Raw genomic sequence first — 8,583 nt, forward strand, 5'->3', positions numbered from 1 at the left:
GCCGATGTTCTCTTCGGCTCCAGCCGACTACAGCCGGCTGCAGCAGGGCGCGATCTGCCGGGGGGCCCTGCGGGGGTGCGGGTCCTGGTACAATCGCACCCCCTTCTCCCCCGGTAGTTAAGCCAATGGGCGTAACTTTAGAGGAAGCATCCGGCCTGAAACCCCCCGCTTGTGTGGCCCCACATGAAAGTCTGCCTGCTGTGCACTTTTCAGCCAATTAAGTGCTATGAGAAAAATTCCTTCCTGACCCCATCCAGGCCATCGGTTGTAACAACCCTGGAGCAACTTTTTCCTTTTTCTCGACTGGATCTGTCTTACCTAGAGAGGGAGGATGGGAAACAAAAAACAAATACGTATGAACTCTTCACAAACCACATCCTCTTAAAACCCCTGCCCTGTTCAACGCTCCTCCTCTGTTTCCACCCCCAACCCGCCCACTTTTTCCCACTTTCCATTGTTCTTACCTGGGGGCTAACTGGGAATGGGGTGGGGGAGGCTAAAAGGGCTGCACCTTATGGGGAAGGGGGCCTTGTATAACCCAATTTCATCCCTAAACGGGCTTCATCCCCCCTTATGTTCTAAACGCTTCCCTCTATAAATAAGGGCACACCCAATATTGTCACATTCTCTCAGGGTTGTCTAACCCAGACTTTCCTCTGGGGATTTCTGTCAAATTCTCTCAAGATACGGCACAGATTTGGCCTTATAAGTTTGTTTCTCCATCTAAACCAGCTGTTTTTTTGTCTAACCCAGACTTTCCTCCAGTGATTTCTGGTGGGACCTTCCAGTGGTGAAAACAAAACAACCTGACTACAGTATATTCCCTTACTAAATGGACACCCTTACTCTCAGTGCCACAGTTGTGTGACCAGTATAACATTCCCCAAGAGGAAATATTTAGATTTCTTCAAGTACAATACTGCACTAAGTCTCTTATAAGCTAATTTGCCTTGGATACTAGATCCTGTATGACCATATGTTCCATTTAACTCCTATAAAGGATTTTAAATTTGTCCAACCATGGGAAGGAGACCTGCGAGTTAGCTTTGATCTTAATAACGGATAAGCAAGACAGACAGTAGATGTTCCATCATGAGAAGTCAGGCCAAAGGTCAGGGACAATGAGGGTGCAACCTAGAAGGTACTGACACATAGAGGGTGAGTTGTGGCCTTAGGTAGCAGCATTGATGTTTATGTTAAGTCCTCCTCTTCCTCGTTCGTCCTCTACAGACTGGTGGGAGCCTGTTGACATTCCAGTTGACATTCATGGGCATTGAAATGTTACAAGAACAAAATATCTTCTATTTGTAATACAAAAGTTCAATGTTGGCTTGCTTCATGGGCATCTTTGATGTCCTCTTCCTTCTCCTCTGCCCCAAAAGTACTTGCATGGCTCACAACTGATGCCAAAGGGTGACGAGAGGCTACATCAGGGTAGTTGAATGAATTATTCATGTAGGAGATAAAATGTAGTCTTCTAAGTTCCTCCTCCATTGTCATCCTCCTCAGATTGTGGGCAGATCATGAGTTACTTTACCGCATGCTACCTTCTTTTCAAAATACAAAAGTTCTGTGTTGGTATTAAATCCTCCCATTCTTCCTTCTTCATCCTCCTCCTCAGATCCTCAGCAGAATTAAACTTCTTCTTGAAATACAAAAGTACCATGTTGCTTTGCTTCATAGACATCTTTGATGTCCGTACGCATCTCCACACCACGAAAGTTGTTACTCCTCCAGAGGGCATAGAATATTTACTAAAAGTTTTCAATACATTTTTGTGGGATAACAAAAGAACCAGATTTAACTCTTATACTGCTTCCAGAAGCAATAGAAGGGAAGCCTAAAACCTTCACTATTACTATATAGAAGCCCAAAGAGGTCAACTCATACCACGGCACAGTGGGCATGTTCAAAATGTATTATGTTCTAAACGCTTTGCTCTACAATTAAGGACACACCCAAATATTGTCACATTCTCTCAAGATACGGCACATTTGGCCTTATAAGTTTGTTTCTCCATCTAAGCCAGCTGTATTTTTGTCTAACCCAGACTTTCCTCCAGGGATTTCTGGTGGGACCTTCCAGGGTTGGGAACAAAACAACCTGACTACAATATTTACCCTTACTAAATGGACACCCTTACTCTCAGTGCAACAATTGCGTGACCAGTATAACATTCCCCAAGAGGAAATATTTAGATTTCTTCAAATACAACACTGCATTAAGTCACTATGAAACTTTTCCACGTCCAACCACTTATGAGCTAATGTGCCTGTATGTTCCATATGTTCCATTTAACTCCTATAAAGGACTTGAGATCTGTCCAACCGTGGGAGGGAGACCTGCGCGTTAGCTTTGATCTTAATAACGGGTAAACAATATCATTTGAATCAGGAATAAATTCTTTATTTGGAATTTCTGTTGGCTCTAATTCATCAAATAGATTGTGTGGATTGTGTCTATGAGTTGGTAGACTGGCCAGTCACCTAATGATTGTAAAATGAACGCTCAGTGCTTCTTGACTTTGGTCCGTGGTTTGATATATTGAGCCTTGGTCTTTCCTTGGGGCGATGGAGCTCCAACATCAGGGGTCAAAATCTAAGGGGAAAACACATAACACTGGATCAATACAAACATATGAGACAATTTCTTTAATGGCCAGTGACTGAACTACCGGGGGAGTAGTGGGTGCAATTCTAGCAGGGCCCGCTCTGTGAGCCGCCTGCAGTTTGTGCCGGCGAAAAAACGTTGAAAAAAACGCTTCCGGATGGAGGCTGCAGTCTGCACCCGGGCCTGCCTCCCCCTGTTACGTTTATGCCAGTGTCTTTTAAAGCTGAAAATATTCTAGCACAGATGATATTAACACAATAGAGTGTATGGCACTTACCCTCAATTGTAATTTCACCCGGATTTCACTATTCTGTTCAGTTGATTCCAGGGGCAGCCAGTCCTGCAAGGTCATTTCCGAAGCAGCCAGAAGGCGAGATAGGCGCACAGTAATACTTCCGATGGGCTTATTGTGTTCATTGTGAACCTGTGAAAATACCGGTCATAAGTGGGTCAGAAAGCAAAGAAACACAACACAGCACCCTACATGGGTACAACAGCAGCCGTAAGAAAAGCCCATTTGTACTCACCTTAAGCTTCAGTTCCTCATTAAGTGGGTTCCTTATCAAGAACTGGAACCTCTTTTTCCACTCTGCTTCTCCGTTATTTATTCTGCTCTGTAAATAGAAATAAGACGTATTCAGAATGGAATCTGGCACGGCCATTTAATGAAACAGATATTTTCACAGGGTACAAGGAAGTGCCAATCAGCGCCTCCCATTCCTCCATAAGTAACACATAGTTCGACAGTTCTTCTAATACTTACTCCAATCTTCTTTACATTGTCTTCAACGCCAACCTGCACGACAGCTAACGCTTTCAGATTGTCCTTCTTCACCTGTTGGCCAAGAACAGATGTCGATCAATACTGGTGTATTATGGGAAATAGGGAAACTTTCAACTTGGTGTTGGGAGATATTTTACACCTATTATATCTTAAATACTCGAGATTAAAAAGGACCTCAAATTAAGATAATAACAGGCAGTAGGGACAGGAATGGCAGTTAGAGGGACTTTTAATCTGACTCACTTGTATAACAGGCAGACCCCTTCCTTTTTCAATATAGGTGTATAAAACGGCTGAAGCAATCTCATTTTCTCTTTTTGGCCGCGATTGTTCATTTACTTTCAGCACCTGGAAAACCAAAAAAAAATTAGATGCACCAACAAAACATTCCAACGTATTTCCACGGTAGCCAGCGTAAAGGAACAGAGACTTTACCTCTTCCAGTTGTGTTGGGTCTGAAAGTAGCCTGAGACGTGTCACCTTGATATGAAGCTGGCCAGACTTTACGTTCTCCAAATCTATCCACTAAAATAGTAAAGTAAAAAAAAACAGTCAGATGCCTCAGAAAGCTTTGTATTATTAGTATTACTATTATCATTATATATCAACATGACTGGCTACACTTACCTTGTCTATGAATCCTCTCTCTGGCACCTCTTTAATTCTAATTCTGCAACTAGATATGGAAAAGGAAAAATAGTTAGAAACTGTATCTACAGATTCTACAGCTGCTTATTGTTATTATAGGGTCACATATGGACATACTCACCTGCCCAATTGCTGGTTTATCTTAACACCTTTGTCAGAGATGAGATTAAATTCTATCTCCTGGTCTGGGAGGTCAGAATATAATATCTAAGGATAAAACGAGAAATGTGGTTATAATATCTAAGATGCAATCTACTGAATTTACTGTACAGATAAATATCTGGGTATGTGATGCGATACCTCAAAGGTCTCATTCCACTTTGGATTCAAGTTCTTGTGTATCACCCTTGTCTTTGCTGTTGTTCCTCCTCCGCATATCACAACATAAGGGTTCGACGATTTGGTTAAAATTTCCTTGGCAACAAGGTTTTTGGCTTCTATGACTCGGATACGAAGCGCATTCTAAAATAAAGTGAAAAAGGCAAAAATGTATAAGAAAAAAGAGCTTCAACGTAGACTCTCTTAGTTTTCAAAATTAAACGTTCACTCTTTAAAGGGGCAAAATCACTAAACGGCGAAGCGCCTAACGCCAGCGTGAATGCGCTAGCGTAGCGCAATTTCGTTAATTTGCCGATTCACTAACGGACGCTGGCGTAAATTCGCTAGTGTTACTTCGCACCCTTACGTCTGGCGAATTTGCACAACGGATGTAGCTACGCAAATTCACTGACGCGCAAATTTTACCCAGACTTCCTTCGCCACCTCAGACCAGGCGAAGTGCAATAGAGTAGATAGGGATTGCTTCAAAACAAGTTAAACATTTTTCTAAGTCCCAAAAAACGCTGGCGTTTTTTCTTTTTTTATGGGTGATAGGCTGAAAAAGATTGAAAAATTTTTTGGGGCTACCCTCCTTCCCCCCTACATTTCCTAACTCATGGCACCTTAACCATACAGTGGGCACATGTGTAGGGCAAAATAAAAATTTTATTTGCTGTTTTGAAGGTTTCCCAGGCTTGTGTAGTGCTGCTACATATACCTCCATTGTAACTTCAATTTGGTCGCCGTATGCAAATTAAGCATCGCTAGCGTAACTTTGCTTGGCGAATTAACGCTAGCGCATCTTCGCAACCTTACGTTTCCCCTGAGCGCAACTTCCGATTTTAGTGAAGTTGCGTAGCGCTGGCAAAAATACGCCTGACTAAGTGCGGCGAAGCGGACGCTGGCGCAACAACGAATCTTAGTGAATTTGCCCCTTTGACTCTCTACAGGGAAGCAGGAAGGCTATAAAATACAAACTAGGCCTTACCCTGGGTTCTAAAAACTGCAGCTTAGCCAAATCAAATCTGGCTGCAAGGGGATGGCTGAAATGCTGCGGCGCAACGATGATCTGTCCGATTTGGTTCATAAGCTCTTTTTCCGACAGCGTTCTGAAGGAGATGGGAGAAGGAAATATGTATGTTATTCCAATGTACAAATAAGCTAGATAGAGCAGGTAGAGAATTGGGAGAGGAATAAAGCGCAATAACGTTTTTGATTAAAGACAAAAGCAATAGCTGGGAAAGGAAGGGCAGAGTATGAGTACATATAAGTCAACTTACTGAAGTCCAGGAATATTCAGTAGGTGGGCAAATCCGGTCCATTGTAGTTCCAATACCTGCAATAAATGCACAGTCACATTGAAGAGTTCAGACTACAGAACTAGAAATATCTACGGTTTCCTAACTACATATGAATTCTACCTTCATCGAACCAGCTCCAAATCTTAACTTACCGGACGATGAGGGAAATAAACGGTCAGTGCTCCAAATATGGGTGAGTCCTCCATCAGCGGTGCCAAAATTACCCGCAAGATTCCCTCCAGCTGCAAAAGAGAAAGTAATGTTTATATATATAATAAATGCAAAGGAAGCAGCTAATGTACACGATATAAGACTGGTAGGCTCACCTTTATAGATTTGATGCCGGCTATGGGGGTTTTTTCCGTAAAACCGGCATCCACCTTTATGTCGGCATTATAACTGAAAAAAGGAGCAAAAGACAATTATGTAAGGAAGGGACATTTCAGAGTGGGCAAAGGAAATAGAAAAAAGATGGGTTTGAAATGTACCTGATATCGAGATCCAACATTATTTGCTTTTTTTCTGGATCCGCATGAGTTTTCCAAGACTTTATCTGTGGGGGCTGAGCATAAAGATTGGGGTGTTACAAGAAATCTATTTACAAGAAGAGGAATAACCCAAGTACAGAAAGAGATCATTACCTTCTTGCCAAAATCGATGTTGATGAAACGGAACGAGGCAAGATAATTGCTTTTGGCGCGTATGTCAGGCTGAATCCTCTCTCGAATCATCTTTTCCACGTATTTGGAAAGAAGATGCCATATGTCCTCAACAATCTGCCATTGAAACAAGTTGAGGTTAGAGATTTAGACACGTAAATACCCATGCACAGGACCGCCATCAGAAATCCCAGGGCCCCATACGATAACATTTCTTGGGCCCCCTGGGCTGCGCCCACCACAAGCCCCACCAACAAGTCCGCCCTCCCCACCCCACAGGTCCACCCCCCACTACACAGTAAAAAAAAAAAAACATTGGTGGTTAGGGTTCCCACATGTTAATAAAAAAAATATTGGTGGTCAGGGCCCCCCATAAAAAAAACATTTGTTGTCAGGGCTCCCCATGAAAACCACATTTGTGGTCAGGGCCCCTCATTAAAAAACATTTGTGGTCAGGGCCACCCATTAAAAAATATTGATGGCTAGGAACCCACATGGTAAAAAAAAACTGTGGCCAGGGCCCCCCCAGAACATTATAAGAACATTGGTGGCCAGGGCCCCCCTTAAATGGATTATGAAAGTTTAAAAAAAAGTTTAAAAAAAAATTTGGTGCCCAGGGCCCCACCACACAACAGGGAGGGACCAGGGATGGTGATTGGATGAGCTGGAGGAGAAGTTCAAACCTCAACTATCCAATCCCTGAGCAGCTCAACCGGGACTTAAACTCAGTGACCAATAAGGGAAAGTAATGGACAGAAGATCCCTCCCCTTGTGCTCCCGCCCTGCCTTCCCGAAGTTGGTAGCTCTCAGAAAGCAGGGGGCCCAGCTAATCAAGAAAGTGTGGCGTGGACGGGGCCCCCCTTACCCTCGGGGGCCCCCTACAACTCTCGCCCTGTCCCCTCCTGATGGCAGCCCTGCCCATGCATGCCCAAATTTCCCATGTACAATCATCCAGTGACAAAGAATAAAGTGTAAATAAATATATATAACTTACAACATTCAGGGACTCGATTTTCTCAAAGTCTTCATGTGGAACCTGCAGGAACAGAGAGGAAGAAGCGTGTTACGGTTCATGTTCCATTATTGTATTTAAAAGTTCTCGGGCGAATCTTTCGCTAGGGATTTGGCCGAATCCAAAATAGTGGATTCGGCGCCTCCCTAATTTTAAGATAGGTTCGTTCGTTTATACATTAGCTTTTAGGAAGTCATAAGTGTCCTATTCTTAGCAACTTTTCAACTGGCCTTAATATGTTTAAAGTATAAGCAGTATCTTTTTTAGTCTCAAATGGGTTTAGCAGGATATATTCAGGCTAGATACTTGGTGAACTAAGCTAATGGAGTGTCCACCTATATTGAGAATATAATTATTTGAAAAATAATTGGAGGTGATGTCCCTTTTTTCAAATAATTATATCTTTTTTAGTCTTATTGTAAGTTTCAAATTGGGGTCACGACCCTGGCAGCCTTTTTTCTTGAAATTGTTCTTTTTTTTACTTTAACTACCCCGTTAAACTAGACAAAGGGGGCTTCAATTTGTTTCTACAATTGAGGGATGACTGCTCATTACCCATAAGCTTTTATATGACCCACATCCCTCACTCATTAAAGGTGACATTAAAATTAGGTATGCACCGAATCCAGGATTCAGTTCGGGATTCGGCCTTTTTAAGCAGGATTCGGCCGAATCCTTCTGCCAGGCCGAACCGAATCCTAATTTGCACATGCAAATTAGAGGCAGGGAGGGGAATTGCGTGACTTTTGTCACAAATCAAGAAAGTAAAAAATGTTTTCCCCTTCCCACCCCTCATTTGCATATGCAAATTAGGGGTTGGATTTGCTTCTTTTAAGAAGGATTCGGTGCATTCCTAATTAAAATGAGTTGTTTGGGTCCAGAGTTGCCACCTGTCTGGTTTTGAGATGGACAGAGGCGTTTTCCGGGTCAAAACTGGAAAACCAAAGAAGGAAACTCCGACCAGACTCCCTTTGATTGTCATGGCAATCGGCCAATCGCTGATCTCCATGTCATAGCCCCATTAACAGTAACAATAAAATGATATTCTTCAATACAAACAATTGAAATGTCTACCCCTTTAAGCAGAGAACACGGGAGCCTTACTGTTTTCTGAGACTTTTTTTGTTCTTTGGGTTCATCCTCTGTCTTTTCAGTGGGACGGCGGTTTTTCTTCCAGATCCTGTAACGCTTCCATATCAGAATTCCTACTATCACATATCCAATCTTAATGCCTTGGTGTTCTAAAAAGAA

The 8,583-nt window shown here is 42.7% G+C and overlaps 1 protein-coding gene across 2 annotated transcripts; it reads right to left on the minus strand.

The window, feature by feature from the left end:
• Positions 1 to 559: 559 nt before the first annotated feature.
• Positions 560 to 6,536, minus strand: LOC121402909 (extended synaptotagmin-1-like). Of its 2 annotated transcripts, XM_041589774.1 has the most exons (15): positions 6,303 to 6,534; positions 6,150 to 6,223; positions 5,988 to 6,060; positions 5,814 to 5,903; positions 5,641 to 5,696; positions 5,349 to 5,469; positions 4,343 to 4,504; positions 4,164 to 4,249; positions 4,022 to 4,070; positions 3,830 to 3,919; positions 3,638 to 3,742; positions 3,374 to 3,445; positions 3,138 to 3,224; positions 2,888 to 3,034; positions 560 to 2,598 (listed from the first exon to the last, which is right to left on the minus strand). In XM_041589774.1, exons 1-15 carry the CDS (start codon positions 6,390 to 6,392, stop codon positions 2,509 to 2,511), a joined length of 1,392 nt encoding a protein of 463 aa, XP_041445708.1. In that variant the 5' UTR covers positions 6,393 to 6,534; the 3' UTR covers positions 560 to 2,508. The 2 variants fall into 2 exon arrangements, with proteins under 2 accessions (XP_041445708.1, XP_041445707.1); XM_041589773.1 differs by having other exon boundaries at positions 3,638 to 3,919; positions 6,303 to 6,536.
• Between the last annotated feature and the right edge of the window lie 2,047 nt (positions 6,537 to 8,583).

Source organism: Xenopus laevis, chromosome 4L (genome assembly GCF_017654675.1).
Source record: "Xenopus laevis strain J_2021 chromosome 4L, Xenopus_laevis_v10.1, whole genome shotgun sequence".
Lineage (NCBI taxonomy): Eukaryota > Metazoa > Chordata > Amphibia > Anura > Pipidae > Xenopus > Xenopus laevis.